We start from the raw sequence: 17,461 nt of genomic DNA, 5'->3' as shown, positions 1-17,461 counted from the left end.
ATCAAACGTGTAATGTTGTTTTGCCATAGTTCAGGCAGTGAGTAAATAGAGCCCTGTGCAGATACAAAATGTGTATCCTCATCCAATCCACGATCCGTGGATTTGCAGGGCTCTATAGGTCAATAAAGGAGTATGCAGAAGATGGAGCCTTGCCAGAAGGAAGTTCTTTCCTATAGCAAGCATGAAGCTTTAATGATCATGAAAAGGTCACAGTTACTTTACATTTCAGTTGAAGTGGGTCTCTGCCCTTTAAGATTTCAGGACTTGCTGTTCTGGGCTCTGGACCCAGAGATGTGTGTCATGCTGCAGGAGCAAGGAATCAGTTGCTGTAGGCAAGGATCCAAGTCTAGGGCGAAATCAGTGACAGCTAAACATAAGATGCAGCTGATTACAGGAATGAGGAAGATTGTGAACAGACAGGAGAGAAAGATCATAAACATTGTTTCAACAAAAATGTGTCTTTATCACAAAAAAGTTTCTGTATCCAAGACTCATTGTTTGAGTGACTATATCTGATATCAGATAGTACGCATGTAGAAAAGACTGGTTTGAGCTGCCTACCACCCTCTTCATTTAATTCATCTAAGTGTATTGTAATTACCAGTGCATGTCTGATTCCTATTAGATGATTTTTTTTAAAGTTATCTCCTACCATTCACATACCTTGTCACCTAGTTTACTCAACTGGATTACTATGAAAAGTACCTATTTTACATATGCAATAGCCACTTAGTGTAACTAAGCTTTTTTTTCTATGTGCAGGGAAGTGTGTGGGGAGGGGGGGAAGCAAATCACATTGGAATGTTTACTTAAAGGTTTATAAACGACCCCTTTTTTTTTTAAATGAGACCACCCCGTCACAGCTATTTGTTGGTTTCTAACGTTCAGCAGCTCTATTTATTTCTGGAAGGTCCAGTCTACGCTGAACTGGGGTTAGACTGTCAATCCCTCAGAACCCTAACTTTGAATGAAAATGCTGCCCCGCCTCTACTAGCCCGTGCGTTGCTTTTCTTGCAGCACTGGGCGGGGGGGAGGGGTTTGTATCCCCCATTGCGCACCCGGCCCCTGCGTGCTGTGGGGTGGGACGAGCGCTCTGGCCCTGGGCCCTGGAGCGGCTACGGGCGCTGTGCCAGGAATCAATCGGTCGGCAGCAGGAGCGCTCGCCGGAGTGCAGGGCCCCAGCGCCGGTCCTGCAGTGGGTGTTTGCCCGGGGCGCGGCCCGTGGGCGGGGTGGGGCCCCGAGCTCCTCCCCGCGGCAGCGCCTGGCGCCGCTGGGACTCGGAGCCCGGCCGGCGCCACGGCAGCCGATGCCCGCCCTCGGGAGGTACAGCGCGGGGCGCGGGCTGGGGCGGCTCAGCCTCCCGGGGGGCTCTCGAGGCCGGGCAGCGAGTGACCGGCTCCCCGGGGCCAACGCAGCCCGCCCCGGCCGGGACCCGCGGGGTGCGCACGCCGGCCCGCGCCCTCGCTGCGGGGAGAGCGGGCTTGGCAGGGGCCGCAGCGCAGCACCTTCTGCCGGCACCTGAAAAGCGTCTGGAAAAGAGGTTTTAAAAGTGCTGTTCCAGACCCCTCCAGACACCTTGGGGGGCTTCTGCCTGGGTGTCGTGTAACGGCCTGAGTCCCCTGGCTTCTCCTGCTGCCATTAGCTAACCACTCTGCCATGCCCCGGCCTCGGTGGGTGTGTGCTCGGCCTGTTAGCCAGGGGAGAAGAGAAGGCCTTTTTATCCCGAGTTCCTGGAGTTTTCACAGCTGCATTTGTATGTAGTGGATATCACATGGGAAGTTCATGAGCCTCCATCAGAACAGTATTAGCGCTGTCACGCCACTGGTGTTGTAGGGGTTTCCCCATTGTGCCCCGGAGAACCAGGAGACTGTCCTTGGCCCACAGCGTGTGGGATTTCCAACCCCTGGCCATGCCCCATACCACTCTTTCACAACTTTGCACATATTCAAAAACACAATTTCAGATGTGCAGTCGGTTTTAATTGCTGTGGGCTTGTGTAGAATGACTTCTTCCTCCCACCTGTGTGTTTTGGGTTTTTTTAAGTGATGCCTTTATATGCTTTCAGTTTTGTATTTTAATGTTCACCTATTGTTTGCAGGCTAGGAAATTCATTTTAAGGTGACTTGTTCAAGGACAACTGGGATCGACAGTGTGGTTGTCTGATGATAAAGTGTTTGTCCTGATTATTTCTGGAGCCAAGATGAGTTGTTAAAATTAATCTGTTGTATGGATATTGCATGTCCCTACCTCAAGGACAAGGCTGCTGAGCCAATCAGCACTTAAAATTCCTGTGCGTGCTGAGGGCCTGATCCAGTGCCCCTTGAAGTCAGTGGAGAGATTTCTATTGACTTCAGTGGGTGTTGGATTTGTTCCTGTCTGACTTGAGGTTGAAAATGAAAACTGGACTCCCAGTTCAGAACCACTGTCAATGCAACTAGGGCTTTGTCCTCACTAGAAGAAAAAAAAAAGTGCATTGGTAACCCATGTTAAGCTAACCTGTGTTAAAATCTTGGTGCAGACAAGGTTGTTGTAGTTTTAACTCATGTTAGCTAGTTAAGGTAAACTCAACAGTAGAATTTCCTAATCTTCAAGAAATAGATTAAAAATAAAACTAATGCTAAGCAGCCAAATAAAGGCATCATTTACATAAAAAGGTGGGGGGAAAGGGGAGGGAGAAGACTTAAGCATGGGCCAACAATGATTAAATGCTAGGGTTTACCTTGACCAGCTAATAAGTTTTAAAACCTACAACTGCCTTGTCTTTGCTAGGATTTTAACACAGATTAGTTAACAAATTTAAAAATACACCCTTTTCCTCATCAAGAAAAGGCATACGGCTTTGTCTTCACTGCAGTAAAAAGTATGTGCTTAAATCAGTGTCGTTATCTCAATGTGAAGTCCTAGTGGAGACCAGGCTCTGAAGTTTTCACCTCAGTGAAACCTGAGATCAACTACCCGTGCCTTATCTCTACTAGGTTAATACAGTGAGATGGCCACCTTGATGCAAAACCACACCTTTTTTGCAGTGAAGGCAAAGCCTGAGGTTCGGCAATGGATGACTTGCCCACGTGGTTGAGTCCAGTGGTTCTCAAAGCCCGTCCGCCACTTGTTCAGGGACAGCCCCTGGCAGGCTGGTTCGCTGCTCCAGGCCAATGAGGGCTGCGGGAAGCAGCGCAGGCCGAGGGATGTGCTGGCTGCCCTTCCCACAGCCCCCATTGGCCTGGAGCGGTGAACTGCGGCCATTGGGAGCTGCGATCGGCCGAGCCTGCGGCAGGTAAACAGACCGGCCCGGCCCGCCAGGGGCTTTCCCGGAACAAGCGACTGACCAGCTTTGATAACCACTGGTCTAGTCTACTTAGCTAAACTCTTTCTCTGTCTCTTAGCCAGTTGCAGTCTGTCCCAGGGGTTCTCAGACTTTAGTGCCCTGTGACCTCCTTCTGACAACAAAAATTACTCCAGGACTCCAGGCAGGGGGACCGAAGCCTGAGCCCCCATCCAAGCCCTGCTGCCCGGGGGGAGGGGCCAAAGCCAAAACCTGGGCGGTGGGGGTTGGGCTCTGGCCCTGGGCCCCAGCAAGTCTAACGCCAGCCCTGGCAACCGCATTAAAATGGGTTCGCGACACACTTTGGGGTCCCAAGCCACAGCTTGAGAACCACAGTTCTATCCTATCCTTCAAGAGGAGCATATATGGCTAATTCTGTAGGGACCCCTTCCAAAGTCCAGCGGGCAGAGCCATTACCACTGGATGGCATTTACAAGAATACAAGAGACCAGTGAATCAGCTACAGGTCACTTGTGCCTGTAATTTATTGCACTGTGGAATTTTATATGCTCCAATGGGCAGTAAGTAACTTGATCTCACCTATCTGGACTGAGGTTTTAGTTATTCCATTCTGCTAGGTAATTAGATTTTGCTCAACCTGGTCGGTGGTTATACTTATGTATCAGACTAAGTGTTTTGGGGGAGGAGCATTTTTATAAATAATTATTGTAAACATCCCACATATTCAATGTATTTGCTCTCTCTAACTTTTACTGATGCTCATTTGCCCTGTATTTTAGCAAGAAAGGGCCTTTGCTCTCTAAGTTGGATGATTACAAAGTGTTCCACTGTCTTGTCATTTGGGGCAAGTCGCTGCACCTCTCTGTGCCTTAGTTTTCCCACTTGCAAACCTGGAATGCTGCTTGTCTTACAGGAGGATATAGAGGCTTAATTACTCTTTGTAATTTGAGAAACTCAGGTAAAGTGCTATAGAAGTGCAGCGAAGTATTTTAACATATAGTATAAGGGAGAATTAGAAGTTAGCAATGCGTCTTCATTGGGAGGGGAGTGTTCATCTAGCAGCTCAAACATCAGATGCTGTTTCTTTGTTGCATAGAAGAGGTGTCCAGAGGAATGTAAGCATGAAGCGGTTCATGGCGCTGCTTAATAAAAATAAAAACAAGGACCCTCCACAGGCCAAGCTGCTGGATCTAGCAGGACAACTCTGCCACGATCTTCAGAGCATGTCTCCCAGCCTGGAGAAGCTGGTTGAGGCAATGATGGGGTGCAAGCTTCAGGAATATTTCCTCACCAACATCAATGTAGTCCGAGCCTGTGTGCTTGTCCATATCCACAGAGGTCAGCATGACACAGCCTGCAGACTCCTGGAGGTAGGATTGTGTTCTTGGTCACTTCAGTGAAACTACAGGGAGGGCAGGAAGTGGTGTTAGACAAGCTATGATAACATACATGTCAGGGGTCAGAACATCAGTGTTACAGCAACAAGTAGGAGACTAGCCTGTTGGGGTCCCTGAGGAGTTTGAGGGAGCGGTATACAGTGCTGAGCTCTGTAGGGAAATCGTGGACAAAACATCTGTTAGTAAAAGAAAGTAATTTTTGGAATGTAAAAGACTCCAGGGACCTCACAAGTGCAGTTCCCATTGGAATTGGGATCCTTCTTGTGCTTAAAGCTTGCCAATCACGTCCTTAAGTGTCTTGCTGAATCAGGTCCTGAGTGCTCAACCACTTGTAGGATTGAGCCCATGGGTGGGATGGTGTGAGGAAGCTTGGGCTGCCAGTGATCATGCTGTGTGTGTTCTGTGGAGAGAAGAGACTTTAGTTTCCAGAGCTGTCGGCTTAGGACCATTCACCAGGTCTAAATTCACCGTTCTTTAAAAAAGGCAATAGGTGCATAATGAGCTCTTTTCTGGCACAAGGTGTCCTGTGCAGGTTAGAGGAGTAACAGTGGGCCATGCAAGAGACTCATACTTTTGAGGAATGCTACCAACTCAGCTGATCCAGTGTGAATCCCTTTCAGTACATTTCAGGATGCTGGGGTTTTTTTCCCCCTCTGTAAAAGTCATTGGTTGACTGTCTGGAGAGGGTGTGCTCAGCCCCTGCCATTGTCTTAGTGTTGCAGGGCGAAGGAAAAGAAGGAGCTGCTGCAACTTTGGAATGAGATCCACTACCACAAAGTCATGGAGAAACACCACACAGATTCCCTGACACCGGTGCAGAAATTCCGGTGCAGGAAGAGGTACCTTGGCAGTGGGATGATCTGGTGCTCTTCCTTTACTGTGATTTGGGGGTGTGGTGGATGGAAACTAAAAGCCTGTATTCGCATCCTAAGATGGACATTTCTTGGGGAACAGGTTTCACCGTTAGCTTGAAACTTTGGCCTACTCCTATTGCAATCAATGGCAAAACTTCCATTGAGTTTAATGGCACAGTTTTGGGACCTTGGTGATTATACTTTTTTTTGCACAGGAATCCTCCACCAGTTTCCCTGTGTCCTGAAGGCATAAAGAATCGAAACTATCCAGAAAGAGTGCGCCAAAAGCTGCACAGATTTGCTGCAAACGTGACAATGAATCCAAACAAGGATCAGCGGGTATGGATGCTATATGCCACAGTGTTACATAGGCTGTTGCTGAATGTTGCCTTGCACAGGAACAGCAGCAACTACTGTGATCAAGGTGACCTAAATGTTTCCAATCTAATCCCTTGTTTCAGTCAGTTTGGACTGAAGTTTCTCATGTTTGATCGCTGCCCAAAGGGCATTTTAATATTTTTTTAAGCTTAAGCAAAATAAATTCAGTTGTTCTGTGGAGCAAAGAAGTGGGAGAAAAAGTCTTCCCTGTTATAATAGTGTTTTAACAGCTGTAGGTGTGGAAATGGCTGGGTGAAATTTGGCAGGGAAATAGCTATCACTAAGAAGCACTGTAGGTGTTCTGGTGCTAACTGGTTGTGATCTGACTGAGTTATAACCCATTTAAAAGTACACTGAGGGCTTGGCTACACTGGAGAGTTGCAGCGCTGGTGGTGGGTTTACAGCGCTACTACTTAGTCACCGTCCACACTTGCAAGGCACATACAACGCTGCATCTCCCTGGCTGCAGCGCTGGCTGTACTCCTGCTCTGCCTGGGGTATAAGGATTGCAGCGCTGGTGATGCAGCGCTGCTCCGCAAGTGTGGCCACCAAAAGCGCTGTAATTGGCCTCCGAGGTATTTGGAGGTATCCCAGAATGCCTGTTCAGCCACTCCGCTGTTTTTGTTGTGAACTCGGGGCTCCCGGAGCTGCTTATCTAAAAAACAAAACACAGCTACTGTTTGCTCCAGCAGAGGCAGGCAGGGGGATTCTTTTGGAATGTTCACAGCTAGTGTTTGCTTGAGGAGAGAAGCAACACGGCGGGGGAGGAGGGAGTCCGTTTTGGAGCAGCTGCTTATCTGGTCTGAAGGCATTTAGTGAATAAGAGAGGGGTGGGGGAAGGGGTCCAAACTTTTAAAATGATTGAAGGTTGGTGCTGTGTATCTTCCAGTCCTTAGAACTTGCAAGGCAGGGAGCTGACACAGTGTCAGCTCCAAAAATCCACTCTCTCTGTCTCCCCCACGCTCCCTGTCACACTCCACCCCACCCCCCTCTTTTGAAAAGCACGTTGCAGCCACTTGAACGCTGGGATAGCTGCCCATAATGCACCACTCCCAACAGCGCTGCAAATGCTGCAGATGTGGCCACACTGCAGCGCTGGTAGCTGTCAGTGTGGCCACACTGCAGTGCTTTCCCTACACAGCTGTACGAAGACAGCTGTAACTCCCAGCACTGCACACCTGCAAGTGTAGCCAAGCCCTTTGTTTTCTTGCTAGACTTGTAAAGTTTGCAGCCAAGATAGTCAGCCCTGTGCATATGTGCATCTAGCTTAGCTGGACAGAGACAAATGTAGTGAAAGTGGCCTCTGAATGAGCCAGGACTTGGCAGGAATCCTTGTCTGATTCACTGTTTTATAAGGTAAAAACTGCAGCGCTCCTAAAATTTTCACACAAGGTGCTCCCTCCTTCAAGCCCCCAAGGTTTATGGGGAACAGGTTATTCTGGGCATATTTAGCTTAGTTCTGCATTGTGAAATTTGTTTTTTTAAAATATTTTTCATTAAAACAGCAGCAACTTAAAAAAATCTGTGTTAAGAGAGTGCTACGGTTGCTCAGTTAAGCACTTAAAAGTCAGGAAATGACAGTGGAAAGTAGCACACTAGACCATAACATTGTCCTGTTGAGTGTGGGCATTATGATACATGGTCATGTAATTTATCAAGTAGTTGAATATAATAGATAATTTTTCTGCAGCCTTAGATATGTGCATGTGTACTACTTTGAGTCTCTTAAAGTTATTTTATGCAATGCACAGAACAAGCTATTCTTACGCAGTATTCCGCTGATAAAATATAACAACATAGAATAATAGTGAAATTTGCTAGCATGTATAAGGCCCCCAAGTTTGTGACTAAATTAGCCTTGTAGTTAACTTCCTTGTTCCCTGAATTACAGCCCAGGAAGGTTGCACTTCTGATTGAAAAGAAAATATATAATACATGTATGTTTACTAAATTATTAAATTACTTACTTGAGAGAGAAGAAAATCTATTATATAAATAGCCAAAATCAATAAAGACATAGTTTCATTATCACAATAATAATATAGTAAATTTAAAAGTATGAAAATATATTACAAGATGCTACACATGTATCTAACATAGAAAAAAAATGTTATGCTGTAGTTAAGAAATCTATGCTCATTTAATGAAAGATTATAGTAATGAATATATAGAAGGGAGAAGAGTAAAGGTTATATGTGCAACCTTAACTGTGGCATTTCTGGACTTTTGATGGTTTAAATCAAATGTTCTCTTAATGTAGAGATTTTAAAGAGATACACCAGAGATTTTACAGACCTGTCGTAGATTATTTTTTAAGGCCAGAATCGACCATTATGAGAGTTTAGTCTGCATAAGGCAGGCCACAGAATTTCACCCAGTGATTCCTGTGTTGAGCCCAATAATTTGTGTTCCAATGGTGAATTACCTTCACTTTTAAAAATTTGCTTATTTCCATTAGTTGGTTATTTATATCAGTTAAATTACAAATAAGGCAAAAACCCATTGGGATTCTTGGAGTTCCCTTTCTCAAATAGGATGTAAAGGGAGAATTAACTTTTTCTGTTCTCTTCCTCCTTATGAGCTGATCAATCAGTGGGAGCCATGCATGTTTTTCCAAGAACCTGCATGATGGTCTGGAAGTTCATATTGTCTGATTGCTTTTGGAAACTGGAGGGACGAGCATGGTTATTTGGATGTGGTTTATTCTTTTTCCCCTGGTTACCTGGATTTGCAGGAGAGTTTGGCTCAGGATATGAACCTGCAGCCAAGTCAGGTCTATAACTGGTTTGCCAATTACCGTCGTCGTCAAAAAACGCGGCTCGGTCGGCTGGAAAAGCTCATCAGCTCAATCGATGAGGAGCCTTCAACTCACCAAGCAAGACATCAGCTTGATAGTGGATCCTGCATTCCACAAGCTGCAGGTTGGTCTCCTCCCAGTGGGCTTGGGATGTGGGTCCAGGCAAAAGGAAGCCTGTTTTGGGATCATCTCATGATAAACAGAGGGGCACTATTAGCTACCCCTGCTTCCTTGGGATCAGTAACTCAGCATTACTGAATCAAGCAGACATGGCAGGATTATGCTCTGATACACAGGCCTCCCCTTTGCGCTGTTAGAATAACAGACTCATAGAATATTAGGGTTGGAAGGGACCTCAGGAGGTCATCTAGTCCAATCCCCTGCTCAAAGCAGGACCAACACCAATTAAATCATCCCAACCAGGGCTTTGTCAAGCCAGGCCTTAAAAACCTCTAAGGAAGGAGATTCCACCACCTCCCTAGGTAACCCATTCCAGTGCTTCAATACCCTCCTGGTGAAATATTGTTTCCTAATATCCAACCTAGACCTCCCTCACTGTAACTTGAGACCACTGCTCCTTGTTCTGTCATCTGCCACCACTGAGAACAGCCTAGCTCCATCCTCTTTGGAACCCCCCTTAGCCATCAGTGTGTGGAAATAGGGAGTGTATCAGTCACCTCCTCCCTGCAGCACTCTATTCCTGTTGGGCATCATTGTTGACACAGTGGGTGTCAAAAGGGTTATAGCAGAGTTGCTCCCTACTGCTGCATCCAACTGTTACCATGGTAGACACCACTCTGGAGAGGGTATAGCAGGTGTCACGGCAGTTGACAGTGCTCATGCATTGGTGAAGTTGGCATCTGATTCCTTCCAACCCCACACCTCCATGGATGTAGCATGTCACTTTCCTAATGTCTTGCCCTTCACCAACCTGGGAAGTGAAAATCAGAAGGTTGCACCTACATCTCTCACGCTACCCAAATGCCTTATCAAGGGTTGGACTGGATGCAAAGCGCCTATCTCGGTCATGAATACTAAGAGTTGCTAGCAACACAATAATAGTTAATAAGTAGAGGAATCCTGCTCCGCAAGCTAATAAGTAGGGTAGCCCAGTGCAGACATGTGACCCTGGACCCGCAATTCACTCCAGTAAAACTCAATACCAAACCTGAGCATTTCCAGTGCACCCTTCCAGAATCATAACCAGAATTCAATCATTAATAACGATGGGGAGAGCCCTGTTGTATTTGCCCACTAGCACCAACCTTTGTTAGTTTCCTTTCGGCGTCACAACTGTACTGACCCTAGGGCTCCCAGGAGTCTCGTGTTACCGGCCCTGTTCTATGTCTTGCAGAGGCATTTCATGCAGTCATTGGCTCAGAGCAGAAAGAGATTATTACCCTTGGGCCCTGTGGTCCTGGGTGGGAACATTCAGCTGCGGGTCTGGACTGTTCTGCTGATGGGACCTTTTCAAAGTTGCTGGAACCCAGGTGATGTATGAGGGAGACTCATCATTTTAGCAGAAGTGCAGTGATGGTGTGACTTTAACCTCCTGCACAGGACTAACATTCCCATCAAGCTGGCAGTGCCCAGTGAGACCAGTTTGGAGCCTTGACTCCTTTCATAGATGGGAGTGATCAGTGCCCCCAAATCAGCTTCAGCCATTCTGAGCAGCTGGCACAAACTCCCCATCCTCCTGGACTGGTGCTCCGGGGTTCAGTGGGCAGTGACTCCTTTCTAGGAGAGAGGGGGCTTGGGGTGGAGCTGGTATCAGTACTGAGCAGCACTCTCTCCCATTAAGAGATGATGATGCTCTTAGTAGAGCAGTAAAGTCAAGCCTCTCATTCTCTGTATCACCACAGCTTTCTGCAGAGCAGTGAGTTACAGGAAATGAGGTCAACTAAAACTTCAGTGACCCCTCTCAACACTGAAGAGCCAGCAGCTTTCTGCACTAAGACTGAGCATGGACTAAGCCTTAGCTCTGCCACCATGGAGACCAGACAGACGTCAAGTTACACTGCCACTAGCCCCTGTCTGGAGAACTTTGTCCTGTGCTCCTGTGGCTCACATCCCTTCCAAACAGAACATCTGGACGCAAGGCAGCCAACTCCCAGTGCAGAAGGAGTCTCTGGTGCAAGCAGCCAGTGCCCCCTGTGGAGCCCTGGTACAGCAGGTTAGTGCAACTGCCCTCTGTTCAGAGCCATTGTTGGTTTGAAAACTCCTTGATTTTTTTGGTCTTAGACCTTCCTGCTTCCATCGGCAGCTCCTCTGTCTAGTGACAAGCAGGGGAGCTGGGCTTAACCTGAGCTCTTGGGTCCTGCTCCCAACAGGTCAGGGAGCAAGTCTGAAAATCTAGACCACTGGACTTGACATGGGTTTATTTTTACCCCTGTACCCCTTTGCTCGGGCTGCTTGCCCTCCAGCCACTTCTGTGGAGCCACGCTTACGCCTTAGCTGCTCCTCTGGCCAACTCCCTTCAGCTGTTCGCTGTTCACCTTACTCGGCTGCTGGCTTTTAAGGATTTAAACCCCCTTGGTTCTCAACAGCCGAGTGCTGCTTGCCCTGGCACTGGCTAGGCAATCCCTCTCAGCAGGCTCTCACCTCCAGCCTGTGTGTCACTCCAGGGTACCCAAGCCCTCCTGCTAGCAGAGAGTACCAGTCCTTCAGAAACACCCCCTTTTTCACTTTCTTTTGTCCTTACTCCTCCTTGTCTTTCATACCTCTCCCTTCCTTTCCCCTGCCTTCTCACTTGCTCCATCCTGTCTCACCCCATGTAGTTCACTGATCCTGCAGCTTCCCCCTGTCTTCTCCCCCTTCTCTGGAATGGTCTCATTTGGACACATTAATTCATGTCTCCAGAGCCGAGAAGGGAAGTTGGATGGAAGCAGGTGGGGAGAGGAGCAGCCAGTTGTGCAGCAGCTAGGTGCCAGCTAATTACTGTGGCTGGCCATAATTGCGGGTGTGGGATTGTGGTGCGTCGGTCACGCAGCCTCTGATGAGGAAGGCTGGGTTTGTGGGCTGAGCCTTGTTATCTGCAGCTCTCTTAACATTGGCATTTACTCCAGCAGGTGTCAGAGCTTCCATGAGCAGGGTCCCTCAAGGTGGCTGTATTGAGGCCAGTTCAGAAAGCATCAGTCACCAGGCAGAATTAGAGATTGAAAGTTTCGTGCTTAGAGAAGGACAGCTAGGGTCCCCGGAAGCCATCCTTCCCGACAGGTAACGGGAGCGGAGGACAACTGAGAATGGAGGTCTGTGATCAGTCCTTTCCCTGGTCTCCAGCCTCCCTGCCTTTGAGTAGGGCTTAGGGAGCAGTGATGATACTTCCTACTCCGGGGGCCTGATTCTCCCACTGCCCTGGCCTTGTATTGACGTCTTCATCTGTGCCCAGTGGTGTGAAATGCTACATAATTGCACTCACTGTGCGCAGCGTAAACGGCTCCTCATGGTGCAGGGCAAAGGAGAATCAGGCCCCCAGTCTTGTACAAGAAGGGGCAAATCCATTCCTCCCACCCCCATCTGAACTGGGTTCAGCATCTGAACTGCTTGCCCAGCTTGTTTCTAACAGTGGATGCCACACATCCTGACTGTGATGGGCCCATCCTCAATCCTGACAGCAGGGTCTATGGAGCCTGTGAATCAACCTGAAATAGCTTTTGGAGATGCACAGCATCAGGACAAGTTTGTTCCATACAGCAGGCTAGCAGAGGTGGCAGCCCCTGAACTCCAGCTGCGCCATCTGTCTCCTTCTGCGCCACGGTTTCTGTCTGTACCAGATGTTTCATTGTTACAGGTTTCGCCCTGCAGGTTTTGCAGCTCATGGGATGCAAAAATGTCCTGGTACCATCATGATGTTACATAGCAGTAGATGCCACAGAGCAAATATCATGAAGTTGCTTTTGTTTGCTGACCTGCAGGACAAAATAGAAGCTGCAACCTCCTATCCCAGCCCTTCTCCTCCATTTTTTTTTTACCATTTGTGTAATAATGACATTATCAAACACTATGTAATTAATTCTCACAGAAGTCCTAGTAGGTAGGTAAGCATTATTATCCCCATTTTATAGATGAGGATACTGAGGCATGGAGAGGTTATGTGACTTGCCAAGGGCACAAAGGGAGTCAGTGTGAGGGGTGGGAATAGAACTCAAAACTTCTCATTCCCAGTCCCCTGCTGAAACATCTTGATACTTTTCCTGTCTTCCCCAGCTGGCCTGGTGCCTGCAGCTCATGCTAGGACTAGCATTTCAAATATCCTATATTAGGTGGTTTGGGATTGCCCAGGCCTGGGGATTGTAATAGACACAATGGGGCAGGGCTGCAGGCTGAGTTCTGGGATTCACACAGTCTTAAATAGCAACTAACATTCAAGAAGGATCATGGAGCCGCTGGTGACGTTCTGGCTGGATTTAAAACCATATGTTCTGTTTCTAGAATGAATCATATTTATTTTTAAAATATGTTCTGCAATTAGGGGAAATATATGGTAAATGTCTCCTTGTTTCAGTATGTGACTTGAGTACATAACCAGTGTCAAGAAGCTGCATGCCATCCCTCCTTATCATACTCCTGGCAATGGTAACACTTGCTGATTGCAAGGACACCTAGTCATGAGGACAGAGTTAGTTTCCTCTTCTCCTATCCCTGCTGCGACTGCTGTACATTGACTTATTACCTGCCTCAGTTTCTCCCAGGAGAGTCCTGAAATTGGCACAAGATGTAGAATTTTCAAAAGTGACTTAGGCATTTAGGGACCTGAGTCTCATTAAAAGCCAGTGGGACTTAGGGGCTCATTAGTCACTTAGGTGCTTTTGAAAATGTTACCCATGGAGACTGGAAGCCACAGAGGATTGTCCTTAATTGGTATGAGCTAGACTGCTAATCAGTGGACATCTGGCCCAATGGTGAGAGGGGAAAAATCTTTGTGCTTGGTGGGCCACTGTAACCCCAGCTAATCTTTGACTCAGAAGAAAAGCTCCGGTTCCTTCCACTCAATTAGAACAACAGTAATGAATAATAATATCACACTTAGCTCCTTCCATCTGAGGATCTCAGCTATTAATGAAAGGAGCCTCTCAAACACCCTGTAAGGCAGGTCAATGGCATTGTCCCCACTTTACAGATGAGAAAAATGAGGCCTAGAAAGGGACATGAATTACCCAAGGTCACATGCTGTCAGTGCCTGGAATGGACTTCCAACCACATGCTCTCACTACTAGATCACCCTCTATCCCTTATTGGTTGGTGACAGTTACAGGGGCAGATCTACAGGTCAACCGAGGGAGCCTCAGTCTGCTTCTGTCTCATTGTAAAGGTGCTCACCCTGACTGGACTCAGCCTGAAAGCTCATTAGAACAACTCCAGTAGATTTCCTGCATCTGTTCATAGTCTGTCTTAAGCCCCTGGACTGTATCCAAATCCGGCTTTGTGATTTGCAGGGCCCAGGGCTGCAAGGAAGGAGTGGGGGGAGGGAATCGGACTATCTGGTCATGCTGCTGGGTGGGACGAGTTGTGTCCAGCAAGTAAACTGTGGCTCTATGTGGGTCCCCAAGCAATGGCCAACCTTGCTGTATCCTTCTTCCTCCTCTGGTTGGAGTGAGTGAAATTTGGCACAGCTCATGATTCATGCAGAGCAAAACTCCCTAGTGATGGGCATTTGAAACAAAAGGCCACTCACCCCCATGAAGCAAGAAAACCTGGATTTTACAGACAGCATATTGGTTTAGGATATACAAATGCTTCGATGCTCATTGCAAATTGTGGATGCTGCCTGCATTGTTGGGACCCTAACTCAGGCTGCTGGGAATGCTTCTAGCAATGGGTCCTCTGCTCTGCATCTGCTGTAAGCCAAGTGACAGTGAGGAGTGTTGCTGGGAGCAGGATGGACAGTGCTGCTAACACAGCAGGCAGGATCTGGATGTACCTCTGAGACTTTGAGATGGTTATTGAGAGAAAGGGAGAGATGCATTCATCCCCTCTGCCAGGCCCCCACCCTTCCTTGGCCTAGCACCTGTGGCTCTGAGTATAGCAAGCATTTCTGTTCTGACCTTTGGGAAAGCCCAGATGTGAAGTCTGGATGAGGGGCAAGCTGCAGGCTGAGATCTGAGACTCTCTGCTAGAGGCCTTGAAAGACTGTAGAGGCGGCACTGAGGATGTTTTGGTTAGTTCCAAAAGCTGTGTATTTTGACTCTAAAATCATTGTTTTTATCATATTCTCCAGGATAGACACAATCCTTGGTAGATATCTCCTTGCTGTAGAGTGTGTTCTGGGTACATAAGCAAAATCTGGAATCTATGTGCCAGCCCTCTTTAGCACTCCTGGCAGTGACAGTGCTCTCACTGCAGGATCTGTTTAATCATTCTAATAAGGGTGGGGAGGGGGCGTGGGTTTATGTAATGCTCACCACCAGTATGTGCACAGAACCTTCTCCTGCAAACGTTCCTCCAGACCTGCTGCTGGGAGGCTAAAGTAAATGGTGGATTGTGCATGATTGCAAAAGGAACACAAGGAGATCCCAGGTTCTTATGTGAGCTAACTTGTTCTGATATTTTTTCCAGTTCCCCTCAGGCTGTGCTTGGCAAATCCCAGTGCCCACCAGTTTCCACATCCCATCTGGAGGAAATCCAGGCCTTGGGACACAGCGAGGTAAGAGAATGCACCCAACCTACAAAGGAAGAGACATCTGGAGCGTAATCCTCTCCTGATGGAGATGTGACATAGAAAGTAGGGGGTTTTTTTAAGGATCATCATGATGGGACAGGTAACAACAGCATATCCCATTGCTGATGTTATTAGGATGTGCTGAAAAAAAGTATTCTATTTCCATGCTCTTCCCACCAGAGGTAGGTCCCCTCCCCTGACCAACATTTTCAAATGTGGCTGCCTAAAATTAGTCATCAAAATTGGTATAAGCACATAACTTAGTGCTTTGATTTTGATAGATGCTGAGCACTCATAATTCCCATTCATTTTCAGAAGAGCTCAGCACATTCAGTGCATGTTGGGTGCTGGGCTCTTTTGAAACGGGGTGCTGAACTCCATATAGGAGCTGAGCTCTTCAGAAAATCCAGCCTTCCTTGCAAGGGAGCCATCTAGCTATTCCAGCCACAGCCTTTTACAAGGTGGCATTTTCTTTAGGAGATTGAGCATTGAATGTCTAAGGTTTAATTTCCACTGGATTTTTCCCTCAGTACAGGTGGGATTTATCTCTTTGTTTTTAGCTCCTCCCTCAGCCATGACATCATGTCCCAGCCTATAAAAGAAAGTGAAGATATTGGTACATTTTTGGAGTGTTTCTTTTTGAGAGCTGTGAGGCAGGTGTGACTAGTGTTCTCCTTTCTCCTTTACTATTACCTTGATTCCTGTGTCCCTTAAAGGTCTTGGATCCTATGTAAGGCAGGCTAGCCTGGCTCTGACATTCATGCACATTGACTTGGATATTTAGGGCACTGTCTGTAATCTCAGGATATTTACAGTGTGATAAGATTTCTTCCTAGGAAGAATATAGACTCCTTTAGTGCTGTCCATTGCTTACTGGCTTTTGCATGCTCAGAGGCAAACCCTTGAAATGGAAATAGCCGATGAGCAATTTGGGTCTCTGACTGAGAAGCCTGCTATGGGGAATCCCCTGTTGCTCAGTCCCATTATTTAGTCACAGAGTCCAGTAGGCATTCAGGAAGGATTAGCTCCTGGTGGCATATTAAAGATGTTGATTCATGTCCTAGCAATTCTCCTTTTAATGCTCAGAGACACCTCTCTGCCCCTAGGTCTCCAAACCCAATCTAGGCAAGTTGTCAGAAGTCAATTCCCTGGGCAATGTCCACCAAGTACTAGAGAGGGATTTTCTTTCACGTAAATTGCTTATCCAACCCTCGTTAAATTAAACATGTGTCACTGTAGCTGCTGATCCAGCAGCCCGTATTCTTATAACATATCATTTAACTCACTGTTTATGCACACTGTAAGAGGTCTGCACAGAACTGTGTATAGCTAACCACCCTAGATTGTGCATGCTTAAATGGTATGCACCTTCTACACAGCAGCTGTATGGTTTGAATTAGGGATATGAAATATTAAATGGTTAAACGGTTAACCAGTAAGTATTAGTCTCACTGTTAATATATTGCAGTTAACATTGGGTTGAGGGTGGGGGTGTCACATAATGGGATGGGGCTGCAGAAGCGGAACTTTCCCAGCCTCTGAGTTCTAATGTTACTATGACAACTCAGTTGTCACCAACCAGGAAGGGAAGGGAGGGGACGCATGAGGCTCCACCCAAGCTGTTGGCATGATCCGATATGTGAGCGTGTGACTCTGCCTCATGGTGCCACAGCCTGTCCCTGGCCCCCTAACCACACAGTTCAGACAGCTGCAGCCCGTGCTCCCTCAGGACTCTCTGTGTGCTCGGCACGGGTGTGTCTGGGCACCCAGCCCCACTGTCCCCGTGGCCTCTCACGGCTGCTGTACAGGCTGGGGCTCTGGGGATCACTGCATCCATTTGCACACCCCCTCCTGCTGGCCTGTTTGCCATGTGTCTGCAGCGGCTTTCAAGGGACCCAGTCAGGTCAAAAATAATACATTTAAAGCACAAATCTTCACTTGGGTGCCAGTACTAGGCTAGTTCGGCCTCTGAAAAATGACGAAGATAATATATACGTGGGGTAGATTGTGAACTTGTTAATGATCAAACCATTAACCGATATAACCGATATTTGAATAGTTTAAATAGGTTCTTTTAAAAACAATATTTACAT

At 47.3% G+C, this 17,461-nt stretch overlaps 1 protein-coding gene and 1 long non-coding RNA gene across 3 annotated transcripts in view; one reads left to right on the top strand and one right to left on the bottom strand.

Moving 5' to 3' along the window:
* The first annotated feature begins 4,114 nt into the window (after positions 1 to 4,114).
* The window catches only part of LOC123350926 (anomalous homeobox protein-like), a 15,771-nt gene continuing 2,424 nt past the window's right edge, over positions 4,115 to 17,461 (top strand). Inside the window, exons 1-8 of one of the 2 annotated variants that reach the window (XM_044989847.1) lie at positions 4,115 to 4,242; positions 4,381 to 4,654; positions 5,396 to 5,520; positions 5,751 to 5,874; positions 8,648 to 8,834; positions 10,065 to 10,200; positions 10,573 to 10,883; positions 15,266 to 15,353. In XM_044989847.1, coding sequence (XP_044845782.1) covers positions 4,406 to 4,654; positions 5,396 to 5,520; positions 5,751 to 5,874; positions 8,648 to 8,834; positions 10,065 to 10,200; positions 10,573 to 10,883; positions 15,266 to 15,353 — 1,220 coding nt within the window. In that variant the 5' untranslated portion in view covers positions 4,115 to 4,242; positions 4,381 to 4,405. Of the gene's footprint in view, positions 4,243 to 4,309; positions 4,655 to 5,395; positions 5,521 to 5,750; positions 5,875 to 8,647; positions 8,835 to 10,064; positions 10,201 to 10,572; positions 10,884 to 15,265; positions 15,354 to 17,461 lie in introns of those variants that run through there. The other variant, XM_044989846.1, reaches the window with a different exon arrangement.
* Positions 4,310 to 17,461, bottom strand: part of LOC123350928 — a 29,057-nt gene continuing 15,905 nt past the window's right edge. The window contains exon 3 of the long non-coding RNA XR_006573880.1: positions 4,310 to 5,081. This is a non-coding gene — a long non-coding RNA (uncharacterized LOC123350928). The remainder of the gene's footprint in view (positions 5,082 to 17,461) is intronic.

The sequence above is a fragment of the Mauremys mutica genome, chromosome 16 (assembly GCF_020497125.1).
Source record: "Mauremys mutica isolate MM-2020 ecotype Southern chromosome 16, ASM2049712v1, whole genome shotgun sequence".
NCBI classification, from domain to species: domain Eukaryota; kingdom Metazoa; phylum Chordata; order Testudines; family Geoemydidae; genus Mauremys; species Mauremys mutica.
Note: the sequence above shows the minus strand (reverse complement) of the source record. Positions and strands in the feature narration are given on the sequence as shown.